This window comes from Furipterus horrens, unplaced genomic scaffold, assembly GCF_987537825.1.
Source record: "Furipterus horrens unplaced genomic scaffold, mFurHor1.1.pri manual_scaffold_5, whole genome shotgun sequence".
Lineage (NCBI taxonomy): Eukaryota > Metazoa > Chordata > Mammalia > Chiroptera > Furipteridae > Furipterus > Furipterus horrens.
Window position 1 is genome coordinate 181,745,910 of NW_028327175.1, and position 24,029 is coordinate 181,769,938.

The following is a 24,029-nucleotide window of genomic DNA, read 5'->3' on the forward strand; positions in this document are numbered from 1 at the left end:
TAAGCACCTTCCCCCCATTATTACTTTACCTACAGCATTTATACACAGATGTAAAATTATTTCATTTCTGACATAGATTCTGGCTTTGAGTATCCAGTCTTTCTACACTCCATATTTCTTCATATTTCACCATGAGGATTATAAACTTACCTGAAGTGGGAGAAATTCATTTTGCTTTCAACTTCTCATCTGCTGTATGCTGCTGAAAAGCAGTACATAATAAGAAGTAGAGCAACAACCTGGCCTGATGCCCAGCTGGGAGCAGATAAGTTCACCTGAAAAAGACTTATGCTCCAAATTCCAAACAGTGGAAAGAAGATTGGGAGGGAGGGAAGATCTGGAAATATGCCCATGGGTAGTAATGAAGAAAGTGAATTCAGCCTGAGGGTGGGACCTTCTGTCCAACCTCTGTCAGCTTGATGCCTCATTATCTTTTCCATCTTCCCTAACCTCAGGACATTAAATTAGGGAGCAGATGGAAAAAGCAACTGAGAAAGCAAGACAATACAGAACAAGTTAGAAACCAGGTGGAGAAGGGAGTTTTAAGTATTTAGTGTAGACCAAGTTCACTGGCTGAGATATGAAGATTTAGGTGGACGGATACATATCTATAACTCCATGTACTGAACACACAATCTTATCATGTCATCCCCATATTCAACTGTTCCCCATCATCCATTTAATCTCAGGTAATGTTTTTACTACCCTCCTATCCTTCCTCCATGCACCCTACACTCTATAATCATCCTGAATTATTTTCTGTTCTCCGAACACGCCACACTTCCAAGCTTTGAACATGTTGGTGTGTCCCTCTCCCACTTCCCCACAGAGAAAACTCCTACCATTTCTTTATGACTCAGGTCAAGTGCAACAACCTTCTAATATCTTCTCAGATGCCCTGGTCAGCATTAGTCACCCTCTGTCACTAATCACAGTAGTGGTTAAGAGCAGAGCCTCTGGGGTCAGAGAGACTTAAGTTTGAATTTCAGTGATACAACTTACTACATGTGCAACTGTGGTAGCCTGCCTGCAAGATGGCCCTCAGTGGTCCCCACCTCCTGACATTCACATCTTGTTTAGTCTCTTTCCACATTGTATCAGGGTTGGTCTGAGTACCCAACAGAAATGGTCTGTCATTTGAGATTAGGTTATAAAAGACTCTATGGCTTCCACATCCTAGGTTCTCAATCTCTTTCTCTTTATCTCTTGGATTACTTGCTTTGGGGGAAGCCAGCTGCCATGGCAAGCAATCCTATGGAGAGGCCCAAGTGGCAAGGAACTGAGTTTGCCAACAACTACATAAGTGAGGTTAGAAGCACATTCTCTAGCCCAATTAGAGCCTAAGATGTCTGCAGCCCCAGCTAACACTCTGACTGCAGCCTTGTGGGAAGCCCTATACCAAAACTATCCAGCTAAACTCCTCCTAGATTCCAGAACCACAGAAACTGAAAAAATAATCGTTTGTTTTAAACCACTAGGTTTTGAGGTAGTCTGTTATAGAGCACTAGATAACTAATACACCTGAGAAGGGATGGCAACAGCCTAGAATTTATAGTAAGAATATTTGGGTTCAGGTGCTTACTAACAGAATAAACCTTAGCAAAGCATTTCCGGAGCCTGAGTTTACTAACTTGGAAAATGGGAATACTGAAACTACAATAATATATTACAAAGTAAATAGCATATCCTAAAACTAGAACATAATAAGATAATTAAGCTAGAAATAAAGTCTCTAGCAAAACAAATTTGATCCCCAAGGTACTGAGGTTCAGAGATCCCATCTAAAACAAGAAGAACACTCGCATTATAACAGTAGGTTTTTATTGCCTTTGAATTTAAATAAAGGATCGGGCTAATTCTAATCATCCAAAAGATATTTTAAAAGGCAAACTATAGTCTACTTATCTAAATGTAAAATTTCTAGCATTATTTAAGACCAGGACAGAAAGATTGTATAGCTTATAAGCAGTCTAAAAAGCTGGAGGTCTACGCTATTCCAAGCAAAATGTTTTATATTCCCTAGATCCTTTATGGCATTAGAACGAGGTACACTGAGCCTCCTTCCTGCACACCAAACTGTACACTTGCTCAAAAAAATGGAGGTACCAATTCTGTTGTCAGACTCAATTCACATGCTTCTTGAGGAATCAAGATAATATACAATTCATATTTGGGATAACACTAATGTAGCATAGTTGTTCTTTTTTTCTTTTTTCTTTTCTTTATTTATTTACTTTTAGAGAAAGGGAAAGAGAGGAAGAGAAACAGCAATGTGCAAGATATACATCAATCAGTTGCCTCTCACATGCCCTGAACCAGGGACCTGGCTTGCAAACCAGACACGTGCCCTGACTGGGAATCAAACCAGTGACCTTTTGGTTCACAGGGAGCGCTCAATCCATTGATCCACACCAGCCAGGGCTATTCTTGAACATTAAAGATAAGAAGAAAACAGAAACAGCAAAGGAGAGAGGAAGGCTTAAGGCTTCAACTAAACTATGATTTTCAATTGCCTCTAGTTGTACTGGTTGTCAAGAATTGTGAGAAACAATCAGATTTCGTCAGGAGGAAGGAATCTCCCAGCCAGGCCACTGTATACATAATCTGCCTACTTAGCAGAGTTCAGGCTAGACTGCTTAGGACAATGTAAGCTAAGAATGGACCAGAAACTCCATCTCTCTGGCCTTTCCTTACCTTCTAACTACTGCTGACGACTTTGATGCCAAAGCCCAGGGATGCCTAAGAAGTCTGCTGATATTCCATATCTTTGGATCAAGACAGTCACCTATGATCACTGCTTCAATGCATCAGCCCTGCTCCTCATGCAATGTGCCTACCAGTGATAATGAAGATATGTGCAGAATCCAAATTGTGGCTTGTACTATACTTTTTTCCCCTTCTGGAAAGATGTATCATATAATAAAGCCGGGCCATAAAATACTCCCTGACAGTTCTCCACACATGTTTGTTTTTCCTTAAGTGAAGTCTACATACAAATTTTGCTTTAAATTTCCTATCACTCAACTCTATAAAAATAAACATTTGCACACATTAAATGAACCACAATACTTACACATAGAGATCCATAGGAAACTCCTTCATCATGTGTGTTACAATAAACTCTACCATCAGGTCTGAATGGGGAATGGAGAAAAATTATATCAATCAGAATAAAATTCATTCCTTGCCTTTGAGTTAGGAAAAAACTGTCTGAGTACACCTTGCACTCATGCTGAGTGTCACCCACTAAGCACATCTTTTTCACATGTGCTTCAATTTATTTTATTTAACGCACTTTTGCAATACTGTTCATGACCTGCCACTTGTAAAATAACAAGAAAATTAGCTCATTCTCCTACTTCCAGAAGGATACCGTGACCTGCCAATAAATTCAGATACAAGGGAGATTTCACTGTACAGATATTTCATACCATGGTATAATGCAAAATGCCAGAGGGGACTCATATTCTGAGAACAGAATGATGAGGGAAACAGAGAAGAAATTATGGATCACATTCATGTAACCAGAGACTCAGCTCTAAAGCTATGTCTATCTCATCTCACTATCACACTCAGTTTGACAGATATTGACTAAAATGGCCGGTGTGGCTTTGGGTCAATAGAAGTTTATCAAATAGTCTTAATCACTGGTTCTAAAATCAAGAATGTAGGAACTAGGGCTAAATATACAAATGAAATGGGATTAAGAGTTCAAATCATTCCCGAGGAAAATGCAGCATTCTGACTAAATTACCTAAGATATAGCCCCCTACCTGTTAGCTCCCATCTCAGCTTAATTTACTCAGAGGAAGTTTTTCATGTCTGAACCTTGAACTTCAAGCCTCCTGGCCAGCTGGCCCATCAATATGAACAAAGAACGGGAGGAAAGAATTTCAAATCTTGATCAGGAGTAAGGTATTTTACAAATGTAAATCATGTTTTCAAGCTTAGATTTAGCCATTTGTCTCCTTAGAAAGATCTTTTTCTCTGAACAAGAGCACCCTTTGAGTATTCTATTCACTGGAATTGCTTCACCAAACTTAACAAAAAACATAGTTTCTTAGGCCAGGAAAGAAATATAACTAGTAAAAACTTCTCTGAGGAAAAATATATCAGCCAGAATCTAAGCTTCATCTTAATGATGAAAACCTGTCACTGACTCAGAAAAATGCCAATTATGATGATACTCACCCAGTACTGCACATACTAAAGGACGACAGGGAAGGTTCTTGTCTGCTGCCTTCTTCCTGTGTCTCATAGGCTTCAAACAGAAAAGAAATGAAATTAATAGGCACCTGAACTTGTATCCAATGGCTCATCACCATGGTTTCCATACAAACAAAATCACCACTATAGCCCTGGCTGGTGTGGCTCAGTGGATTGAGCACAGGCCTACAAAATGAAAGGCTGCTGTTTGGATTCTACACTGGAACACATGCCTGTTGCTGGCCAGGTCCCCAGTTGTCGGTGTGCAAGGGGAAACCAATCAGTGCTTCTCTCCCTTTCTCCCTCCCTTCCCCTCTCCCTAAAAATAAGTAAATAAAATATATTTTTAAAAATCACTACTATAGAGATGCTACCTTTTCTAGTGATGGGGTAGGGTAGGGTTGGGTTGGGTAGGGCAGGGAGGTCTTGTAAATGCTTCTCATTTACCAATACAAGCTTGTGATAAAAACACAATTCACAGCAGGACAACAGCCCCAAAGGGTGCTCGAGCATACTATAAGATGAGAAAGCTATTGCTTTTACTTTGATTTTACCTCTACAGTGGCATTACAACAAAGACGTTTAATGGTATTTTTCTTTGGTAAAATAATAATTAAGAAAAAAAGACAAAGTGACTGTGTAGAGGCAGTAAAAGTGGCAGATGCAAAAAACAAAAGTAAGTTTCAGATATAAACCTCTATAAGGGAATTGGAACATACCTCCAAGTTTTAGGAAATTACTTGATCCTTCATATTCTATCCCCCACCACCACCCCACTACTCAGATGAATAAACAAAGTAATATCTAGTCTTAACTCATCAAATATTATACTACATTTTGAAAATAAAAGGCTTAGGCCTTATTGAAATCTACGTTACTGATATTACTAGCATGGGTATATGGTTGTGGACCTTTCCGTCCTCTCTCTTGAAGAAACGACTCCATGACACACACACAAAAATCCCCAAAACAGGTATGGGTCTACTAAACAGCAGTCAAGCAAGAGCCCTTTCACACAACATTCCATACCCACATTTGTTCTAAGTAGGATCAATTTCTTCCTCCCTGATCCCACCACACACAAAAAATTTCTTCTATGAAAAAACAAGAAATAAGAGTCATACCTACCATTTTATGTAAGTTTACTCGAAAATTCATATTGTCATCATGCAAAAATGCATTGGCATACTGATCCTAATAAAAATAAAAATATAGAGAAAAAGTAAGGAGTGAGAGTTATACTTAAGAAATTCAGTTTATAATGCATCATAGTTCCTTGGACTTAAAAGAATTATTTTCAAGGACCAGTTGGAAAGCTAATGAGATGAGCTTATGTTAAAACCTACTTACAAGCAGGGACCCTCCAAAAAACGGAATTATGCTCTTTAGGGAAGGTTCCTTGTAGTACAAGCTTCCCCTGCTAGGTGAGTGTTCTAGGAGCCCATCTGTATCAGTGTACCAGCTGGCATCGTTGTAAGAGGCTGCATTCAGCTTCAGTGAATTTTTTTTTAAGACTTTTTCAACACATTTGCCCATTTCATGATGGGTGACTTACTAGCACACCTGCCCCAAAATGGCATGACCTCTGAGCCCCACCCTCCCTATTCACCTGATCTCCCCCAAAGTGACTTTTTTTTGTTTCCCCAGATGAAAAATCCTCAAAAGGAAACGGTTTGCCAATATGGAAGAGGTGAAACAAAGAACAGCAGAAGCACTAAAAGGCATCAAAATCAAGGAGTTCAAATATTGTTCTGAGCAGTGGAAAAAAATGTCTCAATTGCTGCATTGCATCAAATGGAGAGTACTTTGAAGGTGACTAAAGTTTAAACACATAGGAATAAATACACAATTTTTAATAAATAAATTCGGGGTTTTTTTGGGTCCTCCCTTCTAAGCCATGAGATTTTACTTTGAGTAATTCTCAGTGTCCCTAACTGGTCAAATATACCTAAGCAAATTTCAAACAATAAATATCAGGGCACAGGGCCCTGGCCAGGTGACTCAGTTGGTTGGAGCACCATCCCATATACCAAAAGACTGCAGGCAGGGAACATACCTAGGTTGTGGGATTGATCCCCAGTCAGGGCACATGCAGGAGACAACCAATCAATGTTTCTCTCTCAAATAAGATATTTCTTTCTCCTCCCCTCTCCCCCTCTCTCCTTTTCCCCTCTCTCCAAAATCAATAAACATATCCTTAAGGGAGGATTTTTTTTAAAAACTGTAGGCACAAGGACTTGAGGAAAATGCTGAGAGGAACCTGTTTTCCTATTCTCTTCCTTCCTTCCCATCTGCCCAAGGAGCCCGCTCTGTTTGTAACAGCTTGAAGGTTTTCGTAGGGGCTGCAGAATACAAGTGCAGGCTCCACTTCAGGATCTATAATTGAGAAGAAAGGTCTGCAGTCCACCAGGAATGGGTTTGGCATAGCAGGAGAAAAAGCTACACCGGCAACATGGCAGTAGGCAAGACCCCATCTATCTCTGGCTTCCTTGAAGACTGATGGGAAATCAAAAACCTCTCACCGTGGATCGGTCATAAATATCCCTTAGCTCTTTCCCAGCACTTTAGCTGAAGATCTGATATGCCTACAGACTCCAATTACTTAGAACCATTACAATTTGTGAAAAACAACTCCTTTAACTATTTTCTTGGAAAGATTTTTGGAAGCAATGACACCAGGCCCACTTCTAATCAGTAGCTCTACTATAACCAGCTATCCACGCCTGGTGAGAATCAGGTCATCTTTTCACAGAGAACACAGAAAGGCAAAGACTGAGAGAGATCTCTACTCCACGTGGACCGTCTTTCCTGTTTTAATGAAGGGGAAGGTTGAAACTACTATTTTAGGTCTAAGGTGACTGAAGTTCTGCCATACCTGTGTTGCCACCAAGATCCTGGGTGAGTTCAGGCCTAATTAATACAAGCAAGAGTACCACCTTACAAAGCCAGAGCACCTGTATAACTCCTCGGGTTTTTGTCCACCAAATTGCACTCAGCCCAACTCCACTAACTTTCCAATCGCCTTTCTTTGACTGTTCTCTCCACATCCCCCCACAGGAAACCTGAGCTCCTTTATTCATTTTGTGAAATGGAAAAGATCCTACATGAGCAGTTTTAAAGGGGCAGAATTATTTTTTCTGAAGTGGGTTAAATCTTCTGTTTTAAACTATTAAGAGCTAAAATCTTCTAGTTCTCAATTACAGCAGCTATCATATCATAATTCATTATTAATCCATACAGTAAATACTAATTGAACCTCTACTATATACCAGACACTGAGAGTAGACTGGTGAAGGAGACAAAATACCTGCTATCAGAGCTTATATTCTAGCAGGAGGAGAGAGGGCACATTTTCTCTCCCAAGCTTTAGGAACCTAAATGTCAGGAAATGGGTAAGATGGGCAGAAAAATATAGCACTTTGTGGGGAACCGCTCCTTGTGGTTTAGGGAATTGTAGCCCCGGCCTGAGCATGACCTGCCGCCAGCACTCTGGCCATGCTGGTCTTTAAGCCTCAACAATGGCCATGTGGGAGACATGCCCAAAAACCATTCAGAGGGTTTCCGTGGAGATTGGATTTAAAGAATATTAATGTGCTTTAGAACTTGCTTTGCTTACCTTTATTTTATAATTAAGTATAAATAATCTTTAACAGGAAGTATTTGAAACCTTGTACCTAGTGCCAATGTGGGGTCAAAATGTTTAATAGACCCTGGCATAGACTATTCGTTGTCCATGCTGTATTGAAATTTGTAATCAGTTATTGTTGATTGTAACCTAGGTACCTGAAAGCTATTGAGGATTTATGAATGTTGATCTTATATCTCCCATGGTATCCTTCTCAATAAAAAAGCATGAGGGATGAAGGTCTAGCTGCTGTTCTCCACTAGAGAGGCAGTCACCTTCCTTCCCCCAGACATAATGAAATGTCCTGGGTATAAGTTATTTCATCAGACATAATAAAGAGTCCTAGATAAGAGTTTATTCCACCGTGGTCACAAAGCCTCTGCTGGACAGAGCAACTTCCAACCGAGCCTATGGTGTGTGAGGCACCTCCGCCTCATTACTTTGTAAGAAATTAGCTAATACCAGAAGACTGGTGAAACATACCTCTGCAATACATGTGAGAATAATCAGACAGAGTTTGCCACTGTGAAGCCGGTGCTCATCTGTAAAATGAAAATAAAAACCTTCTCTATAAATCATCCACACCATGTTTCTACTAGAGAATAAAGATGTGTATCATCAAAAAGAACATTCACACTTTCTTTCCCCACATAATTCATGAATGAAAATCACGATTCTACTAGAGTAATTCTTGCTGTTTTTCTAGGCAAAACAATTCCGCCGTGAGGTTTTTTTCTTAAATATTCTGAATGACAGCTCACCACCTTCCTGAGAGCCATCTAATTACAGTAATGGTTCTACTGTCATGGCCCAAATTAGGGCCATGCCCTTGCTTCCATATGAGCCCTTTGCTTCTTAATAGTCTGGTGCATTCCCTTTCCAAACCCTCCCCATCCACCAGCTGTAAGCACCACCATCTATACCCACCTAACTATCCATAGCAAATTGGCAGTGGAATCAGAAAGAAACTAACTGGGGAGCAGGGGCTAGCTAATGCTTCTCCTTACACTACGCACATTATTTACAAACATGAAAGCTATGAACTCTGATCATTTTTCTTCCTGCCAAAGTCATTTACTCTATAATACCTGCTTAGTACCTACTATGAAGCAGGCACTGCACTGAACAAAAACAAAGGATCCTGGTCTCCCAAAACTCACATTCTAGTTATTAAAAAAGAAGAGAACAACCTCAATAGTATGGCTCTACGCCCACACTCATGACCAAGAAAGAGCTACTCCATCTTCTCCAATTATCAGAACCATCAAAGCTTATTTACTTTCCAGGATCTTTGTGAGTGAAGGGGTGAAATGGAGGTAAGAACCGGGTCATACCAGCTCATCCAAAATAGACAAATGGCTTATGATGTTTCACATTAGCTCTGACAGGATCCAGGTTGAAGTTCATTCGGAGAGTAGACCTATTAACAGATTGCAGTACTACAGAAGTGAGCAAAGAGTACTCACCCTAACATAACCTGCTACTTCCTCAGAGATGGAATCTATCAACTAAAACCTGACAATTAGTATAAAGGGGGTTATAGTCCAGAAATACATTGACCTCTCCTCAGAGATAAGCAGTGCAAAAAGAGTGATGATGACAATCCCTAGTTGACACTCCCCATTGCTTACATCAGAGCCCCTAGGCAGTCAGAGAAGTGCCTCTGCCCATGCAGATCATGAGACCCTTTTCTTCTACCTCTACCTCTGGCCACAGAGTTTCTCTGGCATTATCCTCCCTTCTCCCAAAACCTGATAAGCAACTCCCTTGGGAAAGACTGCAGCTACTTCTACACTTTAAAATAAAAAAGGCCCTGGCTGCTGTGGCTCAGTGGATTGTCAGCCTGCAAGCTAAGTGTTGCTGGTTCAAGTCCCAGTAAGGGCACATTACTAGGTTGCACGTCAGGTCCCCAGTTGGGGGCGCAAGTGAGAGGCAACCACACAGTGATGTTTCTCTCTGTTTCTCTCCCTCTCTTTATCCTTTCCCCTCTCTCTAAAAAATAAAAAATAAACAAAAAAATAAAGTATTTTTTTTAAAGACACTTCAGTACGTTTTAAAAAAAAGTTTCTGAATGCAAAAATAAGACATATTTCATTATAAACATTTTTTAATTCAGAAAAGGACAATAAAAACTAAGTTTAATCATACTACCCAGATGTCATCTCTGTAAAGGCTTTGATGAATCAACTTGAAGTCTATATATAGATAAACGTGCATTTTTAAATATTTTTGCCTAATGTCTATTTTCAAGGTTAAGCAGATTCTCCTTTAAGCTGACAACACTAAGTCAAAAGAACCTCAGGAAAAAATAAAGACTTTGAAAGTAGAGCCAAATCAAGGGAGATATAAATGTTAAATTATGGAGAACTGAGGGGAAAGGAGTGACTGTAAAAGGGGGCACACAGGTACCTTCAACAGCATTAATAATTGCTTAAGCTGACAGTAGGTTAGCATATGTTCATTTCATTAGTAGACATTATAACTTACGCTATTTACTATGCTTATAAACTTTATAACAATATTCATATATATATTAAAAGCATATATTTTTAAAGTATACTTTATAGGTATCAAATGACAAACAAAGAAAAAAGAGATAATATCCAGGGGTCGGGGGAGACAGGGAGAGCAGAGCAAAAAAAAAAAAAAAACGCTTCCATGCTCCCCAAAACAAGATCTCTAGCCAGGGCATGCAGAATGTCATGAGCATAACATACAGGAAGAAAGCCAGTCCAATGAAGTCACACAGGAGCCATTTCTGAAATTAATGCTTCATCATACCTAACCCAGCCCTTTGCCATATTGCCTATTGGCAAAGACCTAATCCAGCCTATGTTTAGAGAGAGCCTGAGGCAACCCATACTGCAATTAATCTGCCCTCAATTTTTTGCCTTCCATTTCGTGAATGGCAAAGTGACCAAGACAAAGAGGTTTATATAATGGTTAAAGCTAAAAACGAGTTCCCAAGGCCTCAGCTCACTATGTTATATCAAGCAAAGCTAAAAGATCATTTTCAGGGTCACATCTACAGTTTCTCTTTGCTGCAATATGTTGAGAGAAAGGAAGAGGTTACCCCTTCCCATAAAGGAGAAGCAATGACCTCAGGAAACACTGATACACAAGAGTCTTGTTATCCTTAGCTGCCTGATCTCATTTGCTAAGTCTCAGAGGTTCTCCATCTCTGCAGCTCCTAATGGACTGCTCTATGTTAGGAGTTTGTGACATGGACTACTAGCATGTATCTCATCCTTGTATATAACTGTCTCTCTTGAAAGAGTGCACTCACAGGCATAACAGGAGAAAAATTCTAAGTTTGTAAGACAGAAATCTCCAAGAGCTAATACGGTATGTTTGAGTACAGCAAGGATTTAGATTCTGAACACCCAGGCAGGCTCCTTTTAACTCTGGCAATTTATTTCCCATATTTATCTTTTAGTTATCTATCTCTGTCTACCAATGTTCCCTTCTTACTCCTATAGCCTCCATGTCCTGGTCTTACTCTCTTACACAGCCGCTCAGCTCCATTCTGGAATTCCTGAAAACCCTCATACCAGAAACCTGCCGAGCCCACTTGGCAAATCAGAGCCTTCTAAAGTACATTTTACATCTAAATGAATCTTAAACTACCTCACAAGGCATTAGTCTCTTCTCATGAAGGTGAAGTGACAAAACTAATACTATTTTAGAAATTTTGCTTCTACACTGGCTTTTTTGTTATCTAGGAATCTGAAGCTTATCAATGGACCATAATTTAAGAATCCAAACTTCAACTACTGAGCAGAGAGAAAAGTTGGCTTAAAATAGGATGTAAAGATTCTTAAAAGAAAGGCTTATAAAGGAAGAATGTACACCAAATTGTTAAGAATGATTAACTCTAAAGAGCTTAATTCCAAAGGAATTTCACTTTGTTAGCTAACCATTGCTAGAATATTTTAATTTTTAACAAATACTATTCCCATTACTTTTTTAATTAGGGGGGAAAATCCTCTTAAAAGGGAGAAATCCACTGGATTAATTAGTAGGTACTGGGGCTTACAGTCAAGATGGAGAGGTAGGTAGACACCCTTCACCTCCTCGAGCAACCAAAGAAAGAATTAAAACCAGATCTCAAACACAAATAAAAACCAGAATCGTCAGAAAATCAAGCTGTATGGAAGTCTGATAACCAAGATATTATTTTTTTCTTTTCTTTAAAATATATTTTACTGATTATGCTGTTAGAGTTGTCCCAAGATTTTTCCTTTTGATCCCTTCTACCTGGTACCCCCCTTCCTTCCAGCAATTGCCACTGCCTTACTTCATGTCCATGGGTCATGCATGTAAGTTCTTTGGCTTCACCCTTTCCTATATTATTCTTAACATCCACCTGTCTATTTTGTTCCTACTAATTATGCTTCTTGATCCCTGCACCATTTCCCCCATTCTCCCCCTTCCCCCACCCAGCTGATAACCCTCCAAATGATCCCCATACCTAGGATTCTGTTCCTGTTCTGGTTGCTTGCTTACTGTTTTTGTTTTTATTTTTCAGATTCAGTTGTTGATAGTTTTGAGTTTATGTCATTTCTTTTAAGATTTTGTTTGTCTATTTTTAGAGAGAGGGGAAAGGAGGGAGAAAGAAAAGAAACATCGGTGTGCAGGAGAAACACCGATTGGTCACCTCTCTTACGCCCCCAACTGGGGACTCAGCCTGCAACTCAGGCATGTGCAGGACTGGGAGTCAAACCATCTACCTTTCCATTTGCAGGCCAGCACTCAATCCACTGGACCACACCACACAAGGCAATTTGTTGTCATTTTAATGTTCACAGTTTTGACCTTCTTTTTCATAAATAAGGCCCTTTAACATTTCATGTAATAATGGCTTGCTGATAATGAATTCCTGTAGCTTTACCTTGTCTGGGAAGCACTTTATCTGCCCTTCCATTCTAAATGATAGCTTTGCTGGATAGAGTAATCTTGGTTGTAAGTCCTTGCTTTTCATCACTTTGAATACTTCTTGCCAGTCCCTTCTTGCCTACAAAGTTTCTTTTGAGAAATCAGCTCACAGTTTTATGCGAACTCCTTTGTAGGTAACTGTGCTATGCTCTTGCTGCTTTTAAGATTCTCTCTTTATCTTTAACCTTTGGCAATTTAATTATGATGTGTCTTGGTGTGGCTCTCTTTGGTTCTAACTTGTTTGAGACTCTCTGTGCTTCCTGGGCTTGTATGTCTATTTCCTTTGCAAATTACGTAAGTTTTCTTTTATTATTTTTTCAAATAAGTTTTCAATTTCTTGTTCTTCCTCTTCTTCTGGCACCCCTATGATTTGGAAGTTGGTACATTTAAAGTTATCCCAAAGGTTACTAATCTTCTCATTTTTTTCAATTCTTATTTCTTCTTTCTGTTCCAGGTGAATATTTATTTCTTCCTTTTGTTCTAAACCATTGAATTGAATCCGGCTTCCTTCCCATCACTGTTGGTTCCCTGCATATTTTTCATTATTTCACTTTGAATAACCTTCACTTCTTCCTTTAATTTGTGGCCATAAATCATTTCTCTGAACATCCTGATCACCAGTGTTTTGAACTCTGAATCTGATATGTTGGCTATCTCAGTTTCATGTAGTTCTTTTCCTGGAGTTCTATTCTGTTCTTTCATTTGGGCCATATTTCTTTGCCTCCTCAACTTGGCAGCCTTCCTGTGTTTATTTCTATGTATTGGGCACAGCTGCTTTGACTCCATGTCTTGGTAGTATGGTCTAATGTGGTAGGTGTTCTGTAGGGTCCAGTGGCACAGCCTCCCCTATCACCCAAGCTTGGTACTCAAGGTGCGCCCTTAATGTAGGCTGAGTATACCTTCCTTTTGTAGTTGAGCCTTGGTTGCTGTTGGCAGATCAATGGGAGAGATTTACCCAGGCCAGTCAGCTATAAGGACAGGCTGGGAGCACTGACCACCAACCTATGCCTTTTGTGGAGAATCAGCTGTGCAGGAGCAGGGTGGTGGTGCTCTGATGTGGTCCGTAGTTGTCCACTGGGTGTGCTGGCCCTAGGGTTCCCCCAGTGGTGCAGGGCAAGGTCAGCCCTGTTAGGGATAAAGAAGCCAGTGGCTCTCAAACCAGCGAGAGACTTAACAGATGAATCATGGAAAAGGGGCAAGGAAATGATATTCCGCAGCTCCTCACACATATCTCTGGGATAAAAAGGAGGAAGACTATTGTCACCAAACACAGAAATGGGACGATGTAGCTAGAAAACTTTGCAAATAAATTAGAGATAGACCTACAACTACATTACCCTTACTTAATCACACCCTGAGTTAAGTAGTTAATCGCATTAGATTGTGAACCCAGATTAACCAGTAATGGAGAAACGGGGGAGGAGAGGGGAGGGTGAGCTATCACATTAAGAAGGGGAGCTAATCGCATTACTATAAAACCAGTTTTCTTTTGTCTACTTGGCGTGCACATTCTCCTGGCTGGTGGTGCTCCCGACTCTGCAGACTCGTGAATAAACGTCTCACTTTGCTGCTCAAGTCCTGTGTCCTGGTTTTTATTGTGAGCATTTCACCCAGCCCCCACTTGTGTTTTGCCCGGGGCACCCAGCCTGAGCTATAAAGCAACCTGAGGTGGTTGCTACTTGTGCTGGGCTTGGAGATTCCCACAAGAAGCCAACCTGTGAATCTAAGCTGACTGCTTTGCTACTAGGCCTGGCCTGGAGCTCACTGAGGCCAGCTTGACAGGATTTAGAATGTTGTGAAGCCTGAGACAAGACCAGCTATTCATATGCACAAGCAGCTTGGGTGGGCCAGTAAGTTGGTTGGGGCGGAGTCTCTGGGGATCTCCAAAGTGGGTTAAACAGTGTTAGCCTGGTTGATGGGGTCTCAGATATGGCACCAGTTCACATGCCCTGTGGGGAGGGTTTAGAAAAGAGACAATGGCCTCTGCTCACCCTGATGCCAGACACTTCAGTTTCTCCCTCTATGCCATTGGTGCCTTTCAAGCTGCTACCCCAGTGCTGGAGCTCAGAGGGAGTGAGTTGAGTAGGTGAGTCCCTGCGTGAGTCCTTTAAGAAGAACTGCCTGTGGCTCCAATTTCTTCCACCGACTCATTCCCTGCTAGTTTTTGCAGCCAGAAGTTGTGGGGACTTATCTTCCAGGCACTGGAACCCTGGGCTAGGGGGGCCTGGTGTGGGGCGGGGACTCCTCGCCCCTGAGATATCCCTCCGGAGTTTTTATCCACCACACATGGGTGAGAGACTAGCCTGTTCTGTGTCTGTGCCCCTCCTATCCATCTCAATGGATGTAGTTTCTTTAATTCTGTAGCTGTCAAATTTCCATTCAACTCGATTTCTGATGGTTGTGTCTGATGGTTGTTCTATGTTGTAATTTTGATGTGGTTGTGCCAAGAGGCAAGCCATGTCTGCCTACTCTGCCATCTTATCAGATCCCCTCCCAACAACCAAGGATTTAAAGAAGCCATAATCATGTGTGGAGGATAAGCTAGAAGGGATAACCTGGGAGCAAGCCATCCCAGTCCCAGGACAAACTGCAAAGGGTTCCAGAACCAGCAAGATAAACCCCCATTACCTCTGAATGTAAAAACCAGTAGGCATTGAAGCAGCAGAAGAAACTGCCAAATTTTCACTTCCTAAAGAGCCAGCGTGGTTTTAGAACATACGCAAACTCCAGGGCAGCAACTGGAAGGGCACCAATCGCATACAGGAAGTGGGTGAAATTACTGGAAACGAAGCAAGTGCTGGGTAAATCGCCAGAAGACAGGCAGCAGCACTGTCCCCTCTCCGAGCCCCCCACCATAAACAAAGCCACAAAGTGGTGAAGTGGGTGACCCCACCCTAGCAATTAGCTAAGGCTCCACTCCACAAAATTTACAGGGTTTTTTTGCTATACAGGCCATGCTACTAAGGGAGTAAAAGCAACTCTACCTAATACACAGAAACAAACTCAGGGAAGATGCCAAGTTAAGGAGACAAAAGAATATATCTCAAATGAAAGAACAAAACAAAACACCAGAAAAAGAACTAAACAAAATGGATATAGCCAACCTATCAGATGCAGAGTTCAAAACACTGGTGATCAAAATACTCACCTCACTGGGTACTGCAACAACATAAAAAAGACCCAGGTAGAAATGAAGGCTGCATTAAATGAAATAAAGAAAAATCGACAGGGAACCAACAGTGGAGGGGACAAAGCCAAGATACAAATCAACAATTTGGATCATAAGGAAGAAAAAAGTATTCAATCAGAACAGCAAGAAGAAAAAAGAATTCAAAAACGAGAATAAAATAAGGAGCCTCTGAGACTGTTCGAAACGTACCAACATCCAAATCATAGGGGTGCCAGAAGGAGAAGAGGAACAGCAAGAAATTGAAAACTTATTTGAAAAAATAATTTAAAAAAACTTCCCTAATTTGGCGAAGGAAATAGACACACAAATCCAGAAGCACAGAGTCCCAAACAAGTTGGACCCAAAGAAGACCACACCAAGACACATCATAATTAAAATGCCAAAAGTTAAAGATAAAGAGAGAAACTTAAAAGCAGCAAGAGAAAAGCAGAGACCTACAAAGGAGTCCCCATAAGACTGTCAGCTGACTTCTCAAAAGATAAGTTTACAGGTTAGAAGGGACTGGTAAAAAGTATTCCAAGTGATGAAAAGCTAGGACCTATAACCTAGATTAATCCAACAGAGCTATCATTAAGAATGGAAGGGCAGATAAAGTGTTTCCCACACAAGGTAAAGCTAAAGGAATTCATCATCACCAAGCCATTATTACATGAAATGTTAAATGGACTTATTTAAGAAAAAGATCAAAACTATAAACATTAAAATTACAACAAACTCACAACTATCTATAAAATAAAAACAAAAACAATCTAAGCAAACAACCAGAACAGAACAGAATCATAGGTATGTGGATCATTTGGAGGGTTATCAGCTGGGAGGGGGAAGGGGGAGAATGGGGGAAATGGTGCAAGGACTAAGAAGCATAATTGGTAGGAACAAAATAGACAGGGGGAAGTTAATAATAGTATAGGAAAGAGAGGAGCCAAAGAACTTACATGCACCACTCATGGACATGAACTAAGGGGTAGGATTGCTGGAGGGAAGTGGGTACCGGGTGGAAGCGGGCAATGTGGTAAAAATTGGGACAACTGTAATAGGATAATCAATAAAACATACTTAAAAAATAAAATAAAAATGACAAGTAGGTACTAAATAAAATGCTATTAAAATGTTGTATGTGGTTAAAAATATATCACTTATGAAAAACATTTTGGGGATAACTGGGAAAAAACTAAATACGGACTGAATGTTACATGATATTAGAGAATTGCTGATTTTCTTAACTATAATAATGAGTATCTTGGGAAATGTCTTTAACTGAGATACATGCCAATGTACTCAAGGTGTAAAGTAGAATGATATCTGTATCTTACTTTAAAATGATTCAGCCAAAATAATAACACACAAAGAAATTTAGAGACAAACCAAATATGGCCAATTGTTAATGGGTAGATGAGGAATCACTGTATGATCCTTTCGACACCTCTGTATATTGGAATTTTTCACTTTAAAAAATTGGAGGAAAAATGCTACCTAAAAGGTTTACTTCCAGAGCATCTTAAAACTGGAATACATTTATTACACTTATATGAGGGTACCTAGGGTAGTCAAATTCATAAAGACAAAAAATAGAACGGTGGTTGCCAGGGGCTGGGGAAAGGAGAGAACGTGGAGAATGGGGAGTTAAGTGTTTAATGGGTACAGAATTCCAGTTTCACAAGTTGAAAAGAATTCAGGAGATGGTGGTGATGGCTGCACAACAATTTCTATGTACTTAATGCCACTAAATTGTAGTCTTAAAATGAACAAAATGGTAAATTTTATGTTATATGCATATTTAGTCACAATAACAAATACTAGAAATAAAAATTATGAATACATATATCTAGTATAAAAAACACTGAGTTAAAAAAAGACAAAAGTGTGATATATACTCAACAGAATTTTCTGGGTTTCCTCCCAATCCCTTGTCACTCTCAGCCCAAAGATTCTACCACCCTACCACCAATTAAAAGCCCACAGAAAAATCATAAACAGAATAACAGGAATCCAGACAGTATAAACTCAAACACGCCCATCACCCATTTTTCTCCCACTTTCCACTCTGCGTTTCTGAGACAGGTACTGACACTTCCATTTTAAGTGTGAAGGAGCAGTCCCTCTGCATCTCACCTCTTCCTACTGTACTCTCTACAGCAGTCCTCTAATTCTCACCACAAGCTGGTGCTTTCAGTTCTCATCCTCAAAAGGGAATTCCCTGAAGCATGCTAATCCCCCCACTTCCCACGCAAAAGAGTTTGCATCTACTTACCAAAATCTGCTAAGAAGGCTTGCTAGTTTTTGTAGAGACCGCTTTTTTTTTTCTTGTCCTATTTTGGAGCACACCCCCCCCCCCCAGCTCCAGGTTTTCCAACACCACCTAACTACCATTTGGCAGTGAGAAATCCCTGTTATCCAGTAATCAGGACCATCACCCTGCACAGAAGGCCCCAATGGTTCATCTTGTGGAAGCTTCAAAGTTAATGCTGCACCTTGATTCTAGCTAAGCAGCTGCCTGCCATCACTCCTGCCTTCTGTGACCCCAAAGTAGCGTGACTTACCTTTGGTGTCCTGCATGACAATGGAGCTATACTTTAAGAAGGTTATCAGTAGGTTACTGGTCTGTACATCTGCATCCAATGGGAGTTCCACAGAACTTATAACTGCAATAGAACGATGAAATGCAGTTAGCCTATACTATTTAACACTTTTATCTCCGTAGCCAATTTGCCAGCAGATAAGGAATCACTAAGCTTTTTCCACACAACACAGGGAGGACCAAGGGTTTAATATAAAACCTTTATCTAGTCTTCCTAGGCCCCTAGAGCCCTTCCTACTTCAAAGATTAAGCCCAAATGACCTCTCATAGCTAGGAGGGCCAGTCTCCAGGAACAGTGCTTTTCTCCCAACATCCTATAAAGGGTATTTTTTCAATTACATTTCATATTCAATATTATTTTGTATTAGTTTCAGGTGTACAGCACAGTAGTTAGACAATTATATACTCTACAAAGTGTTCTCCCAATATTTCTAGTACTAACAAGAATATTTTGATTCCACTTCTAGCTCCAAGTAACCCAAAATGGTTCAGGGTCCTTCTTGAAGGCGCTAAGATTTATACCTAAGGGGAAGATCTGTACTGAATATAAATTATCTTTGCTTGGTAAGTCTCCTGCTGAAAATAAAATGACAATTCATTCCTAATTAAGGAGAAATCTTGCTCAATTTGAGAATAAGCCTTTAGACTGGAAATACCCAAGATGGAAGGGGGGAAAGTTAAGGCAAAATTACATTCAAATTGTATTCAATCCCTTACCCACAGTGAAAGGGAGCCTAAAAAGAAATACCAGACTGAAAATAGGAGGACATTATTGTTTGGGACAAACTGAGAAATGAGTTTTATACACCTAGCTACTTGCTGTTTGTTTCCAAGAGAAACTACCCCACCACTGCTCCCACTCTCTAAGCCACAGTTCCAGTGAAGAGTGGGGGACCAGACCAGGGTTGGCCCACACAGAACAATCCTATGTAGGTTCCCCAAGTTTCTAGGACTTTAAATTAGACCCAGACAGCCCTGGCCAGTGTGGCTCAGTTGGTTGCATGTCGTCTGGCAAAGTGAAAAGTCACTAGTTCAATTCCTGATCTGGGCACATGCCCAGGTTGCAGGTTCAATCCCCGTTGCAGGTCCGGGCACGTGCAAGAAGCAACGGATTGATTTTTCTCTTTCATATATATGTTTCCCTCCCTCTTTCTCCCCCACTTCCCCTCACTCTGAAAACAAATAAAATCTCTGAAAAAAATAAACTAAACCCAGACACTTTGTTAACTGTCTTTACACTAAGACATAATATACAAGCAAAAGGAGACTCATAATGGCCTAGACAAGCTAGAGAAACTAGCTTTCTGCTGTTATTTCCACCCATGAAGACTCAGCTAAGTTTGGGATATTATTCATAATATGTATTCATACCATAATGGATCCCTCTGGAGTTATGATGGTATATACAGAGAACATTTATTAACAATGGGAAACATTTGCGTATTATGGATCCATAATACACAGCGAGCACAGCAAAAAGCCTCATGAGAAGAAATTAGCATGTCCAAGCCTTGGCTGTTTTCCCACAGTTCAGCCCCCCAAAATTAATAAAAGACAAATATATTTTTATGTTGAAATACTAAAAGGTCTTAATTCACGTTATAGGTAAATGGCCTGATGCTGTCATTTCAAACTATAACAGCCTATTTTGGAGCTCAAAGCCCATAATCATTCCTTTGTCAAATACAGTAAGGCATCTAACTGGGACTTTTGTTTCCCACTCACGCACTGCAATAACTGGAAAACTGTCTTATATAATACACAGAAATATAGAAGTATATGTATTTTTAGTTTACCAAAAAGCCCTCTCATGCCAAGGCTGAGTTGTCAAATGTCAAATGTGAGCTGAGAACTGTTACAGCTAAGCTGTTGGTTTTTAAAAATAATGGTTCCAGAGCCCTGGCCAGGTAGCTCAGTTGGTTAGAGCATCATCTCAATACACCAAGGTTGGGGGTTCGATCCCCAGAGAGGGCACATATAAGAATCAACAAATGAATGCATAAGTAAATGGAACAACAAATCCATGTTTCTCTCCCCCTACCCCCCTCTAAAAATCAATAATAGCCCTGCTGGTGTGGCTCAGTAGATCAATGGATTGAGCACCAGCCTGTGAACTGAAAGGTTGCCAATTCGATCCCCAGTCAGGGCACATGCCTGGGTTGTGGTCCTGGTCCCCAGTTGGGGGCACGTGAGAGGCAACGGATTGATGTTTCTCTTCCTCTCTTTCTCCCTCCCTTCCCCTCTGGCTAAAAGTAAATAAAATCTTTTAAAAAATCAATAATAAAAAAAATTTTTTAATAATGGCTCCAGCAATATACCTTTAAATATACTGGCCTACTGAGCACCACTATATTTAAAAACCAAAACCTGAAAACAAGGTTATAATATTTAGGACTCCTACAGACCAGAAATGAGTTAGGAAAGGAAAAAGAACAAAATAGAAGAGAGAGAATAAAATCCCTCACAAAATAAAATCTCCTTCCTAGGATAGTTATTCCTTGATCTTTGGCTTCATAATTCTTCCCAGCTGCCTTTGTCAAGGGAGACAGTCATTTGAAAGTGGGCTGACTCCATCTTCCCACTAGAAAAAAATAAAAGCCCACTAGTTGTAGGTAAGTAAGCACAAATCCTGCCATTGCATAATCAAGTGTGTGGGTGGAAGTGTTCACAATGAACAGTCTGAAAGGCAGTTCTCTGAAGCATCCAAAGCCCAACATCACATGGAACTCAGATATATATGTGTGTATATATATATATACACGGCTTTGGATATCCATGGTAACCAGGCAGGCTTCAACCTTAAAGAGAAAGAACAGTATTTCCATTGGACTACTCAGTGACCTGAATAAGCACAGACAAATAGGCAATCCTTGCTACTTGCTCCTGCTCATTAAAATATTTTGGAATTTCGCTTTCAATTTTAAACAGATCCAATCTGCTACCATAGACTTGAATATCAATGGCACCTCCCTGTCATGCTTCTGTACCAGTACTGCTTATACTACCTTGAAATGCTACTGCCGAAAGTTCAATGTGAAAATTTAAAGGAGAGAAAACAAATCAAAGAAGGTCATTTCACATACAAACAGTAGGGAGGCACAAAAAAAGGATCAAAGTTAAATTTCTTGTATGTATTTCTTTACCCAAAATGAGGTTAACATTTGAGGCAAAACATCAAGAATTAACAAAGATTTTTTTTGATTAAGGTATTCCATCAAACATACTCAGCCTATAGTAGAACCAACTCAGATGACACAGTTTATTGCGCAAAATTCATAATTTCTTTTCTGTTAACTTTTTCTTAAATTATAGTCATAAGATTTATAAAGGAGAAATTTTTTTTGTTACTTTTTAGGGGAAGAAGTCTTAAATACCCACCAAATTCCCAATTATAATACACTCAAAACTTATCATTTTCTAACTGGGAGTGGCTAGCAGACACATAACAGTGAGCAAATACCAGGTTTACTCTCTCATTCATTTATTCAACAAATATTTACTAAGCAATGACCATGCCAGGCACTATGCTGGGCAAATAGGGAAAAAAACAGACATGGTTCCCTGACCTGATTCATGGCTTGGTTCTTAGTTGCAACTCTCACTAACCTTAGGCAAACCATTTAATTCTTTGTCTTCAATTCCCTCATCTGTCAAATGCTAACATGAGATAACATTACTATTTTACACTTATGTCAGACAGTGAGATGTTCATAAAATATCTCATCTGAGCCTCACAAGTACCCTGAGAGTTTGGCAGGACAAGCATCACTGACCTCTGAGACCCCTTTAAGATCTAGTATTTCATGATTCAACCATTCCCCGAGGAGGAGGACACACTGGAGTTATGTAGCTTCTTACACAGAGAAAAGCACTTAACTATCTTTTCCAAAGTTCTCTTTGGCGCTTAAGGAGTCCTGAAGGACAGTATTTTTCAGACAATTTCTTAAGTGAAAGAATAGACAACTGTGTTCTTTGTTAAACACAGGCTATGCTCACCCTGAAAGATTCAAGACCATATTAATCAAGAAAACAAAAGAGGTCGTGGGCTTACCATCAGAGGAGGGTGGTGTGGTACCAAGAGGTGTGACTGGGGTTGTTGGAGTAGGACTGACAGGAGTTGTCGCCAAACCCATCTCTGGATGACTCTGAAAAAGAACACAGACGGGTGAGAAAAGAGAAAATTCAGTTCCGAGTATCTTCTGATTAATATCCTTTCTGATGTTCCTGGCCTTGGAGACAGAAAGCTCACTGAGGGACTGCTTCTATAAAAGAGTGGACAGAAGCCTCAGAATTGGGGGGATGGGACTTAGTGGAGCACAGCCATTTTCCTGAGAGATGTCTAGTTTCTTAGTTATGCAAATGGTTATGGCCACTCCAGGGTGCCAAGGAGATGAGAGGAACTTTGACCACAGAATGGTGACCAAAAAAGTTTACAGGATCACTTGAGATTCTGCGAGTGGCCAGGACCAGTCTCCATACTGACTGCATCAGAGGCCGCAGTCAGGGTTTAAAAATAGGGTGGCAGTCATGTGAGGAGGAGAGCCATGCGGTTTTGAAAGGAAAGGAGAAAGCCAGGCAGAAGGAAAGGCAGCAGCCATTTGGAGTGGAGCCACACAGTTTGAAAGGATGTAGAGGGACCCCATAGCCTGCCAGGAAGTCTGGTGTGTATGGAGGTGCCACGTGATTCTGGATTAAAAGCTGGAGAACACCAGAACTCAGGTGGAACCTCCCCAATCAAGCACAGATGAATGGGAGCCGCGGGGGGGGGGGAGCTGAACTGTGTCTGGGAAATATGGAGCCACAGACTTCTATTTTCCTAGAGGGAGATGGTACCTCTGACTTTTCTGTTTTGAAACTGGCCTGATTTGGCAAGAGGGAAGGCAAGACTGTGAGCTTGTGGGTGTTTTAAAGGGAGTGGGACTTAATGGCAGATTCGGCGATTAATCTAAATCTGTATAACCTTTAAATAAGCAATTCCTTTCCTTTTCACCAAACTCTGGTATTGGAAGTTATGCTTTTCGTCGGTGGGCAATCAAGCCACTCATTACTGAACAGCCTGGGGGTCTGTTTCACTTCTACATTTAGTTCTCATGATTACCTGATTAATGTTGATGCTTGCTAAACTAATAAGAAGCTCTGTGGGCTAGTTCTTTCTAAGCTACTAAGTTTTCAGTATTTAAGTTTTTCTGCAGAACTATAGAAATAAAAAACTAGACTAAACGAACACACAGGATTATTCTACAACAAAAGGGAGAGGCATTTGCAGTCCTATCTGAACCTGGGAAAGAAACCGTTTCATCAGATCAACCCAAAATACATCTACAGACTATTCTGATGACCACATAGTTCATAATAAATGCAGGTGAGCTAAGGGGATAGTAGGTACTATAAAAAGACCTATGAAGATGACAGCTTTCCTGTTCCACAACAAACGAAAGTGTGGAAGAGGGAGGTAAAGACCTGAGGACCAAACCAGATGGCTCCTCTGTCCCTGA

The 24,029-nt window shown here is 40.4% G+C and overlaps 1 protein-coding gene across 5 annotated transcripts in view; it reads right to left on the bottom strand.

The window, feature by feature from the left end:
• Positions 1-24,029, bottom strand: part of ARMH3 (armadillo like helical domain containing 3) — a 205,219-nt gene that overhangs the window by 141,898 nt on the left and 39,292 nt on the right. For all 5 annotated transcript variants that reach the window (XM_090278464.1, XM_090278461.1, XM_090278462.1 and 2 more), the window contains 6 exons: positions 22,586-22,679; positions 18,497-18,598; positions 8,315-8,373; positions 5,335-5,400; positions 4,192-4,261; positions 3,074-3,134 (listed from right to left, as the gene is read on the bottom strand). In XM_090278464.1, the coding sequence (XP_090134590.1) occupies positions 3,074-3,134; positions 4,192-4,261; positions 5,335-5,400; positions 8,315-8,373; positions 18,497-18,598; positions 22,586-22,679 (452 nt within the window). The remainder of the gene's footprint in view (positions 1-3,073; positions 3,135-4,191; positions 4,262-5,334; positions 5,401-8,314; positions 8,374-18,496; positions 18,599-22,585; positions 22,680-24,029) is intronic.